Source organism: Lynx rufus, unplaced genomic scaffold (genome assembly GCF_022079265.1).
Source record: "Lynx rufus isolate CCGP_SWC_20201006 ecotype Redwood Valley unplaced genomic scaffold, mLynRuf1.p SCAF_10, whole genome shotgun sequence".
NCBI classification, from domain to species: Eukaryota; Metazoa; Chordata; class Mammalia; order Carnivora; family Felidae; genus Lynx; species Lynx rufus.
In genome coordinates, this window is record NW_025814824.1 from 74,676,948 (window position 1) to 74,696,312 (window position 19,365).

At 48.1% G+C, this 19,365-nt stretch overlaps 1 protein-coding gene across 2 annotated transcripts in view; it reads left to right on the forward strand.

Annotated features, from left to right (window-relative positions):
- The window catches only part of TMEM268 (transmembrane protein 268), a 29,487-nt gene extending 11,748 nt beyond the window's left edge, over nucleotides 1–17,739 (forward strand). The window contains exons 4-10 of one of the 2 annotated variants that reach the window (XR_006960166.1): nucleotides 1,067–1,174; nucleotides 3,367–3,516; nucleotides 8,032–8,142; nucleotides 10,872–10,952; nucleotides 11,903–12,088; nucleotides 15,023–17,194; nucleotides 17,416–17,739. Coding sequence is in view for 1 of the 2 variants with exons in the window: in XM_047068460.1 (XP_046924416.1) it covers nucleotides 1,067–1,174; nucleotides 3,367–3,516; nucleotides 8,032–8,142; nucleotides 10,872–10,952; nucleotides 11,903–12,088; nucleotides 15,023–15,202 (816 nt within the window). In the remaining variant the exon portion in view is untranslated. Of the gene's footprint in view, nucleotides 1–1,066; nucleotides 1,175–3,366; nucleotides 3,517–8,031; nucleotides 8,143–10,871; nucleotides 10,953–11,902; nucleotides 12,089–15,022 lie in introns of both variants that reach the window. The other variant, XM_047068460.1, reaches the window with a different exon arrangement.
- The last annotated feature ends 1,626 nt before the right edge of the window (nucleotides 17,740–19,365 follow it).

Below are 19,365 nucleotides of genomic sequence, written 5' to 3' on the forward strand. Positions count from 1 at the left end.
TTTCGGACTGAATTGCATTATTGTTTAAATCAGCATGTTATCACTTGAAGGGAAACTTTCCACATTGACGGTACTCACCCCACGTCAGCACAATGGCTGGTTTATCACGCCATGTTTCCTGTCAGCCTTTGTACAAAAGAACATTTTTCTTCAACAGTTGTCTTCAGATGGGGTTTTCTTAACCAGGGAAAACAGTCCACATATTATTCTGCTGTGTTCCCAGACATCATCTTTAATGGTTCGATTCTGTTTTCTTGAGCAGTCCACTCTCGCAGGGCCTTTACGTGCTATGCCATTTTTGTTTGGGCAGAGAGATGCGAGTTTTCAGAGCCTTGGGCGGTATTTATCGTTATTGGTGTTGCAGTGTTGGTACCTGCTCACATGTATCAAGTGTCCATATGGACCGGACCATACTGGGCCAGTGTGCATGTGCACTTAGATATGACACACATCTGTCAAAGTAACACATAACCGCTGGAGGCAGAACAGAGCCCCCCCCCCCCCCGAGATGTCCGTATGTATCTACATGGTACACATATACTTATTTTGCAACACACACGTTAGTATTGCATATGCATCATGTTATTTCATATGCACACCACCCCTACAAGTGCGTGTTCTTGTCCACACTTTATAAATGAGGAACCTGAGGCTCAGAGAAGTGGGGTTACTTGGCACGCGAATGGAAGAGCCAAGTTTGGACCCAGCCTACTGACTCTAGGGCCTGTGCCTTAACTGTTAGGCTCTCTTGGGTCTGCTGTGAGGTCCTGTGCCTCGGGCTGCAAGATCCGCCCCCCCCCCCCCCCGCCCCAACCAAGGGCGTCCTCTTGGGTCTCGAGTTACCCCACCTCCCCAGGGCACCCATCCTTTCCTGAGCTGCATTCTGTGATTACCACTCCTAGTGCTCCGAGCTCCTCAGTCTGCCTTCCAGGGCAGCCTGGAAGGTGCCTGGTCCCCCTCCCATGTGACAGTCCCATGAACTGGAAATGACATGCTTGCGTGCAGGAAGGAGGTGGGAGTGGTTCCCCGTGGCTGATTGGTCTCTTTCCCTTGCATGGCCAAGCAGGTCCCCGCCGACCAGTACAGGAGCTTGGCCGAAAGCGCCCTCTTGGAGCCCCAAGTGAGGCGATACATCATCTACAACTCCAGGCCCATGCGGTTGGCCTTTGCTGTGGTAAGGAGGCAGGGGGGCCGCACACTGACCTGCCGCGCCCACCCCCCGTCACACTGCTGAATTGGGCATTGTGTTCTGGAGCCTCTTGGTGTGGGTAACGGGTCTGGGGCTGGTGGCCCGGCCGCCTGGGATAGAGCAGTACACGTGTACCTGGATTTGGTATAAGAGGAAATGTATGGGAGAGAGTCGTAACCAGATTCCCAGGGAAAGGATTGGAGGCAGGGTTTACTAAGGGCAGGGCTTGGGACCGGGAATCTACAGACCCACCACTGAGACTTTGGACTCAATGTCTGGCTTTGGTTAAGACTTGTCTTCTCTCTGGGGGGCACCTGAGTGGCTCAGTCGATTAATTGTCTGAATTCGGCTCACGTTATGATCTCACTGTTTGTGGGTTTGAGCCCCACGTTGGGCTCTGTGCTGACAGCTCAGAGCCTGGAGCCTGCTTTGGGTTCTGTGTCTGCCTCTCTCTCTGCCCCTCCCCTACTCGTACTCTGTCTCTGTCTCTCAAAAATAAATAAAATGTTAAAAAAAATTAAAAAAAAAAAAAAGACTTGTCTTCTCTCTGGGACTTGGTTTCCCCATCTGTTCAACAACAGGTAGGTCCATTCCAGCTCTCACCATAAATACATGGGTGTGTATAAACATATATGCGTATGTGTATATGTACACTCATCGAAGACACATACGTATAAATATCTGTGTACACCTATACACACACACACACACACACACACACACACACACGGCAGAACCAGTACTTGAACCCAGGCAGTCTGGTTTCAGCATCTTTGCCCTTAACCACTCTGATTTGCTGCTTCTCTGTATATATAAATGGTCAAATAGCACTCTTAAAAAATTTTTTTAATGTTTATTCTTTTTTGGGAGAGAGAGAGAGAGAGAGACAGACAGAGAAAGAGTGGAGGAGGGGCAGAGAGAGAGGAGGAACAGAATCTGAAGCAGGCTCCAGGCTCTGAGCTGTCATCACAGAGCTTGATGCAGGTCTCAAACCCGTGAACTGTGAGATTATGACCTGAGCTGAAGTCAGATGCTCAACTGACTGAGCCACCCAGGCACCCCGCCAAATGGCACTCTTGACTCCCACATCTGCTTCTAGAAAAGGGAAAGGAACGGCTACTGGCATTTGTTAATTCTTCAACAAGTGTTGAGCTTATATATGCTATCTGATTAACCCTTATAACAACCTGTGAAGTAGGTATTATCCCCATTTTACAGTTGAGAAAACTGAGGCTTAGTGTTGTTAATAACTTGTCCAAGGCCACCCGTAGCTGTTGAAGGATCGCTGTGGACTTCTAACTCAAATTTATTTCACTCCCAGGCCTTCTGCCCTTTTCTGCTTTATTTAAAATCCGGGTGACCCAATGTTTATGGTGGTGCTATTGACAATAGATAAAGTATGGAATGAGCCCAAAAGACAAATATCATGACCTCACTCATTTGTGGAGTTTAAGAAACAAAACAGATGAACATAGGAGAAAGGAAAGAAAAATAAGATAAAAGGAGAGACAAACCATAAGAGACTCTTAAATGCAGAGAACAGACTGAGGGTTGCTAGAGGGGTGTTGGGTAGGGGATGGGCTAAATGGGCAAGGGGCATTAAGGAGGGCACTTGTTGGGATGAGCACTGGGTGTTATATGTAACTGATGAATCACTAAATTCTACTCCTGAAATCATTATTATACTGTGTGTTAAATAATTTGGATATAAATTAGAAAAATAAAAAATAAAATCCAGGTGAGCAAGAATTCAGAGTAACTATCCTTTTTTCTTTTAAAATTTCTTTTTATTTATTTTGAGGAGAGATAGAGAGAAAGCATGGGAGGGACAGAGAGAGAGGGAGACAGAATCCCAAGCAGGCTCCACACTGTGGAGCTTAAACTCATGAACCATGAGATCATGAACTGAGGCGAAATCAAGACTCTGATGCTTAGCTGACTGAGCTACCCAGGTGCCCCCAGAGTAGCCATTCCTAACCCCTTTTCTCTACTGTTGCTTATGGACAGGGAACAAGGGCTCCTTCCTACAGACCCTGATCAGTCCCTTCCTGGCCCTGTGAGCTCTTTGACTCCAAGGAGGGCGTCAGACGTGTCCAAAAGAGTGTGTCCCTTTGAATGGAGCTGCTTTATTCCAGGACTGGTATTCCTGACCACGCTCTTTCTCTGGCTTCTCGCAGGTGTTCTATGTGGTGGTGTGGGCTAACATCTACTCCACCAGCCAGATGTTTGCCCTGGGGAACCACTGGGTAGGTGTGCTGCTCGTGACCCTGGCTGCCATGAGCCTGACTCTGACCCTCGTGCTCATCTTCGAGAGACACCAGAGGAAGGTGAGATGTTCGGAGACCCCAGCCACGCTCCCTCCAGAAAGGGTGTTTCTGGCAGGACAAGCCCAGGTCTGATCTTTCTCTTTTCCCTGCCTCAAAGGATTTCTGCAACCATGCGGGCCCATGAGTCCAGTGACTGAAAGAAATGAAATCACATGTGTGATTAATTCCTTTCTGTCTTTCCTGTCTAATCCCTGTGGGTTGTTTTTCTGGAAGCAAGCTGTGTTTTGAGAGTCTGGAACAGGGGAAGAGGGTGTTTTGGGTTTACAGAGCCCTTTCACACTAGTAAATGGCCGAGTTGGGATTCAAGGCCAGAGTGCTCAGATCCCAAGCCATGTTCTCAGTCAGTACCCTACTGCACTAGCATTCTACGGCTCCCTATCACACTACCATAAACACAGTGGCTAAAAAAACATACTGTATTATCTTATGGTTCTGGACTTCAGGGCTGCATCCTTTCTGGAGCCTTTAGGGGATAATGAAGTTTGCTGCCTTTTCGAGGTCCTGGGGGCCACCTGCATTCTTTGGCCAATAACCCCCCTGCCCATCTTCCAAGCCAGAAATGGCAGGTCTAGACCTTCCCATATCTTTGATTCTTTTGGCTCCTTCTTCCACTTTCATTTATTTTTATTTTTTTAGTTTTTTTTTTTTTTTTTAATTTTTTTTTTCAACGTTTTTTATTTATTTTTGGGACAGAGAGACACAGAGCATGAGCGGGGGAGGGGCAGAGAGAGAGGGAGACACAGAATCGGAAACAGGCTCCAGGCTCTGAGCCATCAGCCCAGAGCCCGACGCGGGGCTCAAACTCCCGGACCGCGAGATCGTGACCTGGCTGAAGTCGGACGCCTAACCGACTGCGCCACCCAGGCGCCCCTTTTTTTAGTTTTTTAAATGTTTCTTTATTTTTGAGAGAGCCAGAGCATGAGTGCAGGAGGGGCACAGAGAGAGGGAGACACAGAATCTGAAGCAGGCTCCAGGCTCTGAGCTGTCAGCACAGAGCCCGATGCGGGGCTCGAACTCATGACCCCCGAGATGATGACCTGAGCTGAAGTTGGATGCTTACCTGACTGAGCCACCCAGGCATCCCTCCTTCGTCTACTTTTAAGGCCTCTTGTGATTACATTGAGCTGCCCGGATTATCTGGGACAATCTCTCTTTTTTAACGTCAGCTAATTAGCAACGTTAATTTTATCTACTACCTTAATTCCCCTTTGCTTTTATATATTCACAGGTTCTGGGGAGTAGGACTTTGGCACCGTTGGGGGCCATCACTCTGCCTACCACACCTCCACTGTCTTCCCAGCTGCTTTAAGAAGCTCCTCCCAGTACCTGGCACAGAGTTGGATTTGGAGATCCATTCTGGCTTGACTCAGGAGGAGAGGGATGCTGGGAAATGTGGTCAGAGTTTGGGGTGTGAATTCCATTTAGTTCTTGTGCTGAGAGGGACAAATAGGAACTTTATGGCTTAATCATTCTGAAAAGATCTTTGTTGGGCTTTGCGACAAGGCTGACAAAATAATGCTGCCCTTGGGCTCTGTTGAAGCTTTCATGGCTCTGGTGCTTGGCATATAAAAAATAAATTGAACTGGCTGCTCCTGCCGCAAGAAACTTCTCTTGGGGCAGGGAGAAAGTAGACTATTTTGCTTTAGCAAGAGCCAGCGAAACACCTGGCAGCTGGCAGGTGCTTCAAGGGTGCAGATGCAATTCATGCAGTTTAGAGAATGCCCACAGTGGCTATCCACCTTCTTCTCTCCCTTCCTGCCTTGCTCAGTGTTTATGAAGCCCCTGCAAGTACCAGGCAGTGTGCTAGGCACAGGGCACAGAGTTGAATAAGATCCTCTGTCTTTACTCAGAGGTAAAGCATGGGGGCCCCAGGTATGCAGTGGCCCCCCTGCCATCAGTGTTTGTTCAGTCAGGGAACCTTGGGGTTCCTTCACTCCTAATAATGACCACCATTTAATGAGCGCCTGCTGTGTGCTCTGTGTTTGGCACCGGCTGTCTACGCCCGCCAAGCATATGAGGCGGCAGGATATCTCTGCCGTTGGCTAGCTCTGCAACCGGAGCTAAGTAATTACTCTGCCTCTCGTGGCCTTAGTTTCTCATCTGTAAAATGGGATAATAATTGTAGCTCCCCTGGGGCACCTGGCTGGCTCGGCTGGTCGAACATGCAACTCTTGATCTCAGGGTCGTGACTTCAAGCCCCACTTTGGGTGTAGAGCTTACATTAAAAAAATAATAACCGTAGCTCCCTCAGAAGATTTTGGGGAGAATTAAATGAGTTAATGTATGCAAAGTGCTTATAATAGTACCTAATATAATGTAGATGTTCAATAAGTATCAACTGTTATGATCGTTGCCTCTGTTTGCCCGTGGGGAAGCCAAAGCTCAGAGAGGTAGAGTAACCAGTCTGCGGTCACACAGGCTCCTCAGGTCTTGCCTCAGCTCAAGGATTGCTTCCTCCTCAGATACCTCAGCACTCAGGACCACGCAACTCCCCCTTCCCGACCATCACTGTCCCTCTTCCTGTTAGTGTCCTTGTACCATAGCAGCCTTGAGAGCCTTAGCATTTTGCACACACTGCCTTATTTTCGCCTTGTTTGGGGCATTATTAGCCTTTCTCAAGACTGGGAGGTTTGTGAAGGCACACAAGAGTCTGCGTGGTATCCCGGGCGGAGTAAAGCAGGTTGCTAAAGCATGTGGGAAGTTCTGAAAAATATCTGTGGCCAACAAAGAACAGGGGAAGACAAAGTTTGCAACTCAGTATCGTCACTGAACTGATATCATTAGTTGACAGGCATGCAGTGTTCATTCTTGCAAGTGTTCTATGTGGGTTGACTCATTCCATCCTTGCTATAACCCTTGTTATAGGGAGGTGTGATTTTCTCCACTTAAACAATTTTTTTTAATGTTTATTTATTTTTGAGAGCGAGCGAGAGAGAGACAGAGCATGAGCAGGGGAGAGGCAGAGAGAGAGAGGGAGACACATGTCTGAAGCAGGCTCCAGGCTCTGAGCTGTCAGCACAGAGCCCGATGCAGGGCTTGAACTCACAGACTGTGAGATCATGACCTGAGCTGAAGTCAGGCGCTTAACCGACTGAGCCACCAGGCGCCCCATCTCCGCTTTTGGAGATGAGGAAGTGGGGGCAGAGAAGTGGGGTGTAGTTTGCCCAAGGTTGTACAGGGGGTGAGAGACAGAGCCAGGATTTGAACTCTTGGTGATACAGGTTAGGGTGAATAACCCTTACTAACACTCTAGGCAAAACAAAATATAATCACCCCATGTTTTCATAGTCATAGCATTCCTAGAAAATTCAGTATATTTTAGACCCATTTAAAAACAACAACAACAACAATAACAATGTAAGGGGCATGGGTGGCTCAGTTGGTTAAGCATGTGACGCTTGATTTTGGCTCAGGTCATGATCTAATGGTTTGTGAGTTCGAGTCCCACATTGAGCTCTGTGCTGACAGCATGGAGCCTGCTTGGGATTCTCTCTCTTCCTCTCTCTCTGCCCCTCCCCCACTTGCTCTCTTTCTCTCAAAATAAATAAACGTAAACTTTCAAAAAAGAAAACAACACCGTAGGTTTACATGTCAAATAGAACCTGGTTGGCCGGTCAGAATTACAAGTTGTGTTCACATCTGGTGGGGAATGTGGAGTTTGGTTAGGCCGGGAGACCCCTCTTCCGATTGTGGGATTGTCTCTCATGGGACTTTGTCATCAGTGGAAGGCATCCCCAGTCCTTGTCCCTAAGTGCCAGCATTGCCTGTACCATCCCTGTGACAACCAAAGGGCTTTCTCACATTTCCAAAAGCTCTCTAAGGGAGTCCTTACACTCCTGGGGACTTTGACTGTCCTCCACTGGGCTGTCATCTGGTTGCCTCTCTAAATCCTTAGAGAGTCTCTTCTCCAAACCAGCACTTCGGTCTTGACACGCTTCTTCCTCCTCCTCCCCCCTCCCCCGGGCTGCTTAACATCTGCTTAGTCAACTCGATCCATGGTGCCAGATTGGCTTGGGTAGGAAAAGAGGGAGCTGGATTCCCAGAGTCCCCTTCCGAGGGCCAGGCACTCTTCACAATAAGCGCTCAAACCCATCCACCCCACCGCCAGCAGATATCTCTGTCAGCACAGCGGACAGTGTCCCAGGCACTGGATTAAGTGTTCCACACACACAGTCCCAGTTAAGCCTCACCATGTTTCTAGGAGGCGGGGACATTGTCCGTATTCTACAACTGAAGAAAGCAGGACTCAGGGAAGGAGCGTCACTTGTCCAGGGCCACCCAGCTGGGAAGTAGCAGGGCTGGGCTTCTACCCAGAGCTGTCTGACACTATTGAACTTATTGGCTGCAAACCCCACAACCCCATTTTATAGGGGGAGCAATGGAGGTGTCTCGATGCCAGGATTGCCCCCATGGTATCTAGAGGCGGGACAGCTGCTAGAGGTGGGTGTGGCTCAGGGCCTGAGAGCTCCCTGGCAGCGTGGAGATCTGACCGTGAGCCTGGCGTTTGTCTTCTAGGCCAACACCAACACGGACCTTAGGCTGGCGGCTGCCAACGGAGCCCTCCTGAGGCACCGGGTGCTGCTGGGGGTGACGGACACGGTGGAAGGCTGCCAGAGTGTGATTCAGGTACTGTGTCTGGCAGCGACCTCTGCTTGGGGGCCCACGTGAGGGCTGGGTTGGTGGGGGACAGGGCCGCATGTTCTCCTGGGCGGCATGGTGTCTCAGCGTCTGCTAATGGGATGAGCGTGGCCAGCCCTGCCCTTTGTCCCTGTGTCAGCACTTTGTCCTGGAGACTCATCTCTGGGTGGTGGCCTGCAGCCTAGGACCTGCATGGGGCAGGACTGTCTCAGCCACACTCCTCATTCAGCATTTATTCAGCAAACAGAGGGGGCCTCTTCTGTGCCAGGCCCCTGCCGGGGGCTAAGGAGCCCATGCACGGTTCTTGGAGAGGCAGGCCAGACCCTGAGGCCTTGTCCACTTGGCTTGGTCATTTTTCTTTGGCCCAGGCTCCCTGGGTAGACCTTAGGTGACTAGTAAGAGGTCACACAGTGGGTCTGGGACATAGCTGGGGCCCAGGTCTCCTGGTCCTGGCTGGCCTCTGCCCAGTGGGATTGATAGATCTCCTCAGTGCTACCTCTGCATTCTCACTGGTCCCCCTCGCCTAGTTGGAGTTCAGGAGGGCGCGTGAGGGCGGGACCTGGGAAGAAGCTCCTTGGGCACATGACCTGTTCATCCTACCAATATTTATCGAGAACCTAGTATGTGTCAGGCCCTGTTCCAGGTCCTGAGGCTGCAGCAGAGAACAGACAAGCGTGGATCCCTGTGTCATGGGCCCCGCACACCTGAGATGGTGTAGGATACAAGGGATCTTGCCTGACATCAGGTGTGTGTGGGGGGGGGGGTGGTGAACTCAGAGACATCACAGGACTTCTGGCAGTTCAAGTGTGACATCATAGACTGGGAGCTCCTGGAATCTGGGGGTCTTCAATTTGTCCGTGAATCCTCTTAGATTGACACATAGGAATGACTTGGAAAGTGTTAGCTGAATGTATGGATGGATGAGTAGTGAATAGACACACCTTTCAAAATAATTGGGGACATCTTTTAAAATAAATAATTTAAAAAATAATTTCAGTCTCAAAGTACTGTGGTATCTTAGGATGAGCTGATACAATACCTTGGATTTCCTCTAACATCTGGGATGTTGGACACCCAGGTGTCCTGGGTGAGTAATGGATGGGGGTAAAGATAAAACAAGTGTAGCCATGAACTGGGGTGTCTGGGTGGCTTGGTCGGCTAAGTGTCTGTCTATTGATTTTGGCTCAGGTTCGTGAGATCAAGCCCCACATCACTCTGTGCTGACAGCTTGGAGCCTGCTTGGGATTCTCTCTCTCTCTCTCTCTCTCTCTCTCGCTCTCTCTCCCTCTCTATGCACCCCCGAACTCTTGTGCTTTCTCTCTCTCAAATAAATAAATAAAATATTAAAAAAAATAAAAAGAGTAGGCATAAACTGAGAACCACTGATCCACCCAAGATGATGGGCAGCTGGAAGTTAATTATTTCATTAAAAAATTAAAAAAAAATTTTTTTTAACATTTATTTATTATTGAGAGACACAGAGAGAGTATAAGCAGGGGAGGGGCTGAGAGACGGGGAGACACAGAATCCAAAGCAGGCTCCAGGCTCCAGGCTCTGAGCTGTCAGCACAGAGCCCGACGTGGGGCGCAGATTCACAAACCGCGAGATCATGACCTGAGCCAAAGTCGGGCACTCAACTGATGGAGCCACCCAGGCGCGCCAATTAAAAAAAAAAATGATTATTTTATCTTGAGAGAGAGACAGAGCATGAGTGGGGTAGGGGCAGAGAGAGGGAGACACAGAATCCGAAGCAGGCTCCAGGCTCTGAGACGTCAGCACAGACCCTGATGCGGGGCTGGAACTCATGAACCGTGCAATCATGACCTGAGCCGAAGTCAGAGGCTTAACCGACTGAGCCACTCAGGTGCCCCATCATTTGCTCCACCTTTGTATCTGTTTGGAAGTTTTCATAATAAAAGGCAAAAAAGAAATTCATTTTGAAAAGCGTCCCTTGATGTTAAGAAAGTGGAGAGACTCGTTGGCAAGGTGATGTGACCTTGGGTCTCACAGGTCAGTCACTGGGAGGAAGGAGGTCTGGGATTCAGAGGAAGTGGTCAGTGGCTGGAGGCATTGAGGCAGGGACTACGAGCTTCTTGCAGAACTTCAGTTGTGATGTTGGCAGGTATGGAGTCGACAAGATATCGTAAGTGAACTTGGAGGGTTTTGGCCTGGCTGTGTTACACTTGACCTTCTGAGGACTGTTGAGGTTGAGGAGGAAGGGGAGATAATGGTGAAGTAATTTTTACCCTGCCCCCCTCCTCCCAGAGCACCCCAGTTGGATTTCCTCCCCCTTGGCCTTGAGCAGCGGGGATGGGTGATTGAAGGGTTTCACTCCTTTGTATGTGGGGTTCCAGACAGCAAGGCACCCCGGCCCCTGAGGATGAAGGTGGTAGCTCCAGGTGGATACGTGATGTCTGGGATGCTTTGGCATCTCTGTGGGATGCTCAGTGACTTGTAGGAAGTGGAGCTGCAGCCATTTTGAACAGGGTTTGACCTTTTCCAAATGTGCACACAAAGCCATCTTTCTCCCAGCTGTACAAAGGAGACTTCGCTAGTCTGAGGAGAGAGCAGAATGGCACGTTCCCGGCAGAGAACATGCTTGTCCTCAGAAGGGCCGAACTCCAGCAAAGAGGCAGGAGGTGGAAGATAGTGTCAGGGATGGAGAGTTCAGGGTCGGGCTGGCTTTGAGCCTCAGCGGTCATGGCTTCTCTCCCCAGCTCTGGTTCGTCTACTTCGACCTGGAGAACTGTGTGCAGTTTTTGTCTGACCACATTCAAGAGATGAAGACCAGCCAAGAGGTAAGAGGCCTCAAGTGAAAAAACAAACACACAAAAATAAACCAGGAGGCCACCTTGCGTAGATTGCATTTCCTCAGTGTTGGAAAAATGCCTAAGGAAAAGTTACTTGGAAGGAAGAACACCCATGTGGAATCACTGGTTGTTTTTGCTTAGGGAATTATTACTTTTTAACTAGATTTCAATTAGTCTCCTTTTCAGCTAATTGCACTTTCTACATTTCCTAGAGTGAGCATATATGTTTATTAATAATATAGCAATTAGATTAACAATAAATGGTAATAACAATAATACTAATAAAAGTTCTGGCAGTGGGAACCTTGGGGAAAGTACCAGGTATTTAGACGACTTTCCCATGTTCAAAATGCCTTCCTATCATTTGTGATCAGGGCGTTCTTGCTCTAATCTGACACATGAGGAAACCGAGGCTCTGAGAAGTCCTGTTGCTGCCTGAATACAGTCATGGGGCCAGTTGGTGATGCCCAATTTGGAGCGCAGCCTTCCCGTCTCAGAGCCCTGTGCTCCTTCCCTGGGATCAGCCTTGCCTGGAGCCCTGGCAGTGCTGGCGTGGGGTCTTGAAGTCAGAATTGTGGTGTAGCCCGATCCCAGCCCACTTGTTCCTGTGTGGCTTTGGGCAAGGCCTTTGAGCTGCACTTGACTCATCTGTAACAGGTGGATAAAGATACCCATGACCCAGGGTGCTTTGAAAAGCAAATGAGAGCATGGAAAGAAAAATGCTTTCGAAGCTATTAAAGACTGTAGGGAACTTTGTAGGTAATTATCTGATATGTCGAATGTGGCTCAGTTCCAGATACTCCTGAGGTCAACATCTGAGTCTGTAGATGAATCCATCCGTCCTCTGTGGGGTCTATACAGCTCAGGGAGTGACCCAACCTCCTACATACCACCCAACTCCGGACATCATCCAAGCCCTGTCTCTCTTTCTTTTGCAGTCCTTGCTGAGAAGCAGATTGAGCCAGCTGTGTGTTGTCATGGAAACCGGAGTGAGCCCCGAGACAGCAGAGGGGCCTGAGGACCTGTTGGAGGAAGCCCCTCTCCTGCCCAGCAATCCTCATTCGGAGGAGAGGCCACTCCTGCAGACTGAGCTTCGTCAGCTCGTGCCTGAGGCTGAGCCAGAGGTAAGGGGCACTTGGGCCCGTCAGGGCCACCGTCCCTCACAGGGTATTTGTGTGGAGTCCGTGTGGGGCCTCAAGTTGTAAATCCCAGGGAAGATGGCTTCACTGAGTAGGTAGAGGCCATACGTATCTTTTAGTTACTAGTTTTCAATATATGTTTTCCTTACTGTAGCATTTTTTTAAGTTAATTTTTTGAGAGAGAGAGAGAGAGCATGCACAGACAAGTGGGGGAGGGGCAGAGAGAGAGGGGCACCAAGGATCCAAAGGAGGCTCTGCGCTGACAGCAGAGAGCCTGATGCGGGGCTTGAACCTATGAACCGAGAGATCATTACCTGAGCTGGAGTTGGATGCTTAACCAACTGAGCCACCCAGGTGTCCCTCCTTACTCTAGCATTTGAAAAAATAATTTATAGGAATCATTTTCTGCTTACTGGGTTCCGCCCCCATCTTTTAATATCTTGGGTATTCTTTTTGGTAGCTCCACGGAATGTCTGGTTGTTGCATGTTGATCGGTTGGTCATAGCCTACCTAGCCGTAAACATGTTAATGAGTATTCAGGTCATTTTTTAAATCTGTTTTTCAATCAGTCTGGCATCTATCCATCCATTTACTTAAATTGCAGTTGGATGTCTAACTCTTATAGGCATCTCTCTTGAATTCCAGTGCCCCTAGCCCGAGTTCTGTTGGGCCCTGCCACCCAAGCTGTCGGTTCGATATGACCAGAAATCTGAAAGTGTGGTTTTCAGCTTGTGTCCTCCATGAGGTTGGACCCACTGGCTGGGAGACATGCAGACAGGGGTGACCTCAGGCATGCTGTGATGCAGGGAAGCACCTAAATTTTCTTTTCAGGGAAAGATTAAAGGTGCAAACCAGCCCAGACTTTCCCTTTTGCATCAGTGGGGAGTAGGGGGACTGGCAAATGGGACTCAAGAGAGAGAATGATAAATATATTAATGTCTTCACTTGAATCCCATTGACTTTTTTTAGAGCAGAAAAGATTGATAAGGTCATGTACTTTACTGTGGCATGCCTGGGTTTATATGACATAGCCTGTTAAATCTGATGGGTCTTTTAAATTATTTTTCCAAATTCATTCGAACCAGTAGTAATACAATTTCCTGTCATGAATATCAAGCGTGTATGCACATGTTTTTAAAGTAGCTACCTTTTGTAACTTGGCTAGGGAAAATATAATCAGTGCCCAAGTCTCAGCATAGCCAGATAGACCATCATATTTCAATAGGAAACCAACGCCTGTGAAAGATAGGGAAATAGTTATAATCACCTCTTACATTTTAACAGATTTCTTATTATGCATAAAACCCTTTAGCATACCCTGTGAGGCGTGGATTATGTTTCCTCTTCCTGATCGGGTGAAATGGGCTTCCAAGAGGTCATCTGACCTGCCCCAGGTCACCGAGCAAGGGAGAATGTGGCAAAGCCAAGGGCAGAAGCCAGCCCTCCTAATTCTAAGTACAGTTTTCTTGCCACGGTTCTTTGCTCCTTATGCTGTTGATTTTAGAGTAGATTGGCAAGGAGACCAATCTGAATTAGGGAGTGGCAGACTATTTGAGGTTTTCAGTATTTTCTAGCACCAAGGATGACTCAAAGGAAACACCAAGAACACTAGGTGGGGGGCTTTCTATCAGTTAGTCCATTTCATCCTCACTCCAGCTCCCCCAAACAGGTGCTGTGATTTTCTGTCTTTTCCTGTTGAAGAAAAAGGCTCGGCAAGGCAAAGGACTTGTTCAGGGTCCATCGTCGGGGGCTAGGCTCAAATTCCCACTCGGTCCTTTTGATTTGAGAACCTGTTCTTAATCACTAGCTCTACTGACACGAATAGCCTTGATGTGACTCATACCTTACTTTATTACATGCTGACCGCTCATGGAGGTTGTGTAAGCCTTCAGTGTCGCACCTACAGGACCGAAGCATTTCCCCTGGAATCCCAGCTGCCAGTCCAATTAATGGAACTTTGGAGACAAATGTGTTAATAAGAGCATGCATTAAATCCAATTTTTTAAATTCTTTTTTTTCTTTTTTACTGTTTAAGTTTTTTTCATTACAGAAAATATAAATAGATATAGATATAGATAAAGATATAGATATGGATATAGATATGGATATAGATATAATAGAAAGTTTGCCCCCTTAACCATTTTTAAGCGTACGATTCAGGGGCCTTAAGTACATTCGTATTGTCATGTAACCAACACCGCCAAACATCTCCAGAACGTTTTCATTTTCCCCAACTGAAACTCCGTATCCACAAAATGCGAACTCCCCCTCTCCCCCCTTCCCCAGCCCCTGGAAATCACCGTGCTACTTTCTGTCTCTATGAATGCACTACTCCATATGCCTCATGTAAGTATTTGCCTTTATGTGATAAATCTGCTTTTTAAAAGCAAACTCTTCATATAGTAGGAGTACTTGTCTAAAGAAAGCCAGCAGGTGCCTTGTAGGAATTGAAGAATCCTGCCGTCATGGGGATGATCCCCTAACCCCATCCTCATTTACTAGTGATTTTCAAGTGCATTACTTTGACCTCATGCGTTTTATAGTCTCACCGACATTTGAAACTGGAACCAGTGTGTGTGTGTGTGTGTGTGTGTGTGTGTGTGTGTGTGTGTGTGTGATCGGTTGCTGTAAATCAGTGGTAATGTCTCTAGTGCTTTGGCACTCCAGAGCTTTTTTGTTCAGGTAGGTCACCTACTTTGGAGGTAAGGAAGCTGAGGCTGCAGGAACCCCACGGGGTGAGCTGCAAAGCTGGGGTTCCAGACCAGGCCACGCATCTCCCAAGAGCCCCAGGTGAGGACCTGGCGGGGTTCTTCCCAGTGAGCATCACTGCTGGTCCAGGGGTGTGAGGACCACTTGGCTTTCCCCTCGTACATTAGATGCTTCTCTGTGGCCTTCACTCTGCTTCCCTGCCTCTTCCAGGAAATGGCCCAGCAGCTGTTGGCGGTATTTGGCGGCTACTATATCCGGCTCCTGGTGACCTCGCAGCTTCCCCAGGCAGTGGGGACACGACACACGGACTCGCCAAGGATTCCGTGCCCCTGCCAGCTCATAGAAGCCCACATCCTGGGTACTGGGTGCTGCCCATTCCTGGCCAGGTGACCTAGGGAGGAAGGTACTCCGCTTCCTGCGAGACTGAAGGTCCTCAGGAAGGCTCAGGAGCGCCAGGCGGCTGACGGTGAGCCCCAGGGGAGGAGAGAAGCATCTGGGAGCACTCGGAAGACTGTCAGTCATGTCAGAGCATGGGTATCGTGCTTGCTTCAGGACTCTGCACAGGAATACCTTTCCACATCCCATGCTGACCCCTGGCCCTTTCAGAAGCTGATGGTTGCCAAGCTGGTCCCACTCCAAACCAGTCTCTATGCTGCTTAGAACCATGGGCATGGATGGAAGGCCTCTCCCATGCCCTTCATTGTCTGGAGAGCCCAGAAAATGTGAAGATGCCCCTACTGGGCCAACCATGTGTCCAGAGCTCAGTCTCAGGTGATGGTCCTGTCCTCAGCTCCTTCATGTCAGACAGGAAAACTGAACCTCAGAGAGGACTCTGCTCTTTGTAGCATTGTCTCGGGCCTCCAGAATTCGTAATCGGAAGGAAAGAAGTCAATTCTCAGAACGTTCTCCATTTGTAAGTTTGTCATGCCCTTTGTTTTATGACAAACAATGGCCTTGTGTTGTCTGCTAGCACACAGACTTCTAGGAGGCAGAAGAGAGAAACCAGCGGCACGTAACTGATAATGGGACTGTTTGGGAAAGATTGATTCTGTCTGATTTGAGGATGTATTTCGTTTAAAGGCATGCATGCCTGTGGTTGTGGTTTTATACTCCAGACCGAGAGCAGCAGTCCTGTTTTCTGACGCTAATCTGTCACTCATGACGTTCCATGAAGAGGTCAGGGGTTTTCAGGTTCTCTGCTCCTGAGCAAGTTTGAAGACCAATTATTCCATAGGCGCAAATCCAAAAGACCTGGCCTGGCATTTAAGGGCTCCCCAGCCTGCAGGACCCAGCCCTCATCTGTGATTTTGGCTTCATCTCCCACAAAACTTCTTCATAAGTTGAAACTCTTTCCTGGACTAATGTACCTACTCGATCTCATCCTTTGAACTCCTATGCATGCTTCAAAGCCCAGCTTTACTTACCTCTCCTTCAGGAAGCCTTTCAACATAGAACATGCCCTGCTTCTCTGCCTCCTTTAAATTCTTAATGTAGCTGCTGCCTTTATTGATGTTTTACGTTACCAATTCTGTTTTCCTGTGCACATGCGCATTTTTCTAGCTAGACTCAATTTCTGAAGGACAAAATTCTCACCTTATAATTTTTGTGCATGGCCTAGGCCTGCTAAGGGGGAAACAGACCAACCCAGTGGATTAAGGGCTTTGTCATCTCTAGAGTAGCCTTTGCAGATTGCTCTCTATGCTCAGTTGAATGAGGTTGGCACAGACCTGGGTTCTGGTCCTGCTGCTGACATTTCTAGCTGTGTGACTTTTGGCCAGTCCTCAGTTTACTCATCTTTATATAAATGAATACATATGGGTAGTTGGATGATTCTTAGCTTCCCTTCCAAAGCTGAAGTTCTGGCTTTTTCTGTTCCAGTCTAGCCCTTGGCCTATCTGTTATGCCTTTATCCACATGTAGAAGGGTCCTCCAGCCTTACGTGACTGAGGTGTCCCAGACCTGTCAGACCTGCGGACGGAACACTGGCCTAGTTAGCAGGAGACCTGGATTCTCGTCCCAGATATGCTGCTTCCTTAGAAGCATGACCTTGGCCAGGTCACGTAACCTCTCTTGAGTGTCCGTTTACTTCTTTCTAAATGGATCTGGTGAACACGAAATGTAATCCTGTGGGTGACTTACTGTGTAAGAGGCCAGTCTGACTGTTTGCTTTCTCTGGGCCCAGAGAAGACAAATCGTGTACATAGACCCACCCCGGGAAATGGCTACCTTAGGCATTTCTCTTTAGCCAGCTCTCAGGGCCGCTGTGCTCCATCAGAGTAATTCACGAAGGCAGTCGCTGTCTCGCTCCCCTGCCACAGAAGGAATGTGGGCTGTGAATGGGCTCCCTAGAAGCCCGTATTTATCATCCAACCGGAAACCCTGGTAAGTATAGTAACAGAATAAACATGTCTGTGTTAAATGACGAAAGGCTAACGTCCAGACGCTCCTTGAGGTGTTCTTCCCTGCCTTTTCCCGAGTTGCTGGTGGTCTCACCTAGTGGGCAGAGCATTCACGTGTGCCCCCCCCCAGGCGCTTTCTTTGCCTTCGCCACTGGCTCTCCTCCTTTAGAAAATTCTGTGATCTCTGTCTTGCCTACTTCACAGGGTCGTGCGAAGCTCAGAACCCATACCTGGACACGCACCCTGCTTTAAGGCTCTGTGTTGAGGACGGGCACGGAGACAGTGCAGATGGTGGGTGCGGAGGGAGGGGCTCAGAGCCTGGATTCTGGAGTTCCTCAGATCCAGGTTCCGCTCCTCGGAGCAGTGTCCCTTGCCACCCTGGGGTGTCACTCCTCGTGCATGGAATGAGGATTTAGCATACGCAACCGGCAGGTATTGTGAAAATGAGATAATATAAAGAATGGAAAGTGCTTGCAACTTCGAGCTACAAGCTTGAGTCAGAGCACAATAAATTGTTGCTGGTTTTTTTGTTTTGTTTTGTTTTGTTTTTTTGATCTCTCACTATGGCTTCTACACTGTAGGAGCCCAGTGTATGTGTTTGCTGATGTAGTAGGTCATTAACAGTTCACGTCGATTCAGTCTGCCTCAGACGGCATTACTCCAGCATCACGGGGTGTGTTTATGGGAATAAAGATTCTAGTCAAACCTCTCTGAAATTCAGTCCCTGGAGACAGTGTGGCAGGGAGGTTAAGAGCAAGCTGGTCACTTTGGGCCAGATGCCTACCCTCTCTTTTCCTCCTGTACCTCTATTTCCTCACCCATAAGGGGGTGTGTGATGATAAGGGGGGTTAGCTGAGGCGTTGCATGGGAAGTACAAGGTCTGGTCTGTCGTAGGGTCCAAAGCCAGGGCTCCATCGACGGCAGCATTTCTCAGCTGCTCCGTGCTGTTGCTAGCTGAGTCCATTTGTGCAGGCTTTGACCTGTGTTGTTCACATCTGTATCCTTACTGATTGGGGTTGGTTTGTCTGTCAGTGACCGAGACTGGCAAACCTCCAACTATGATTATGCATCTTCTGTTTTTCCTTTTACTTCTGACACATTTTTGTATTGCATAGTTTTGATATAATTCACATAGCAGAAAACGTACCACTTTAAAGTATACAGTTCAGTGGTTTTCAGTGTATTCGTAGGATTGCATGACCTTTACCGCTGTTTAATTGTAGACCACTTTCATAACCTTTCCCCCTCCCCTGCAAAAAACCCCATCCCCATTAGCAGTCACTCTCGATCCCCCCACTCTCCTCAGCCCTGACAACCACTGACCTGCTTTCTGTCTCTGGATTTTCCCCTTCTGGACATTTTATGTAAACGGAATCCTACAGTATGTGGCCTTTTGTGTCTGGCTTTTCTAACATTAGCACAATATTTTCAAGATTCATCCAGGTTGGAGCACATATCATGATTTTATTTTTTAGTATTAATGATCAACTCCTTATTATTCCAGAATAATATTCCATGACATGGATGTATCCCATTCTGTTAATATTTCTTCAGCTGGGTTGTTTCTACTTTTTGGTTTTGTGAATGATGCTGCTATGAACAATTACATACACGTCTTTGTGTGAACGTATCTCTTAGTTCACTTCCGACAAGTTTTGCTCTATTATGACATGCACACGAATACAGAATTGTTAAAACTTCCAGATGGGTTGAAACCCTTTCATCTTTATGGAATGTCTCTTCTTATCTCTATTAGATTATTGCCATAAAATCTACTTTGATACATTAGCTTTCTTTGGATTAGTGATTACCCAGTATATCTTTGTTCAGATTTTTACTTTCAACTTATCTGCATCTCTGTATTGAAGGTGCCCCTCTTATGGGCATGTGTGATTAAAAAAAAATCTGGGGGCTCCTGGGCGGCTCAGTGGGTTTGGCATCCGACCTCGGCTTAGGTCAGAACCTGGAACCTGCTTCAGATTCTGTGTCTCCCTCTCTCTGCCCCTCCCCTGCTTGCATGCACGCTCTCTCTCTCTCTCAAAACTAAATAAACATTAAAAAATTAAGAAAAAAAATCTGTTCTCTGCTTTTTAACTGGAGCATTTCCTATGCTATGTCTAATGCATTTGCTGATGTGTTAGATAGGTCTGGGCT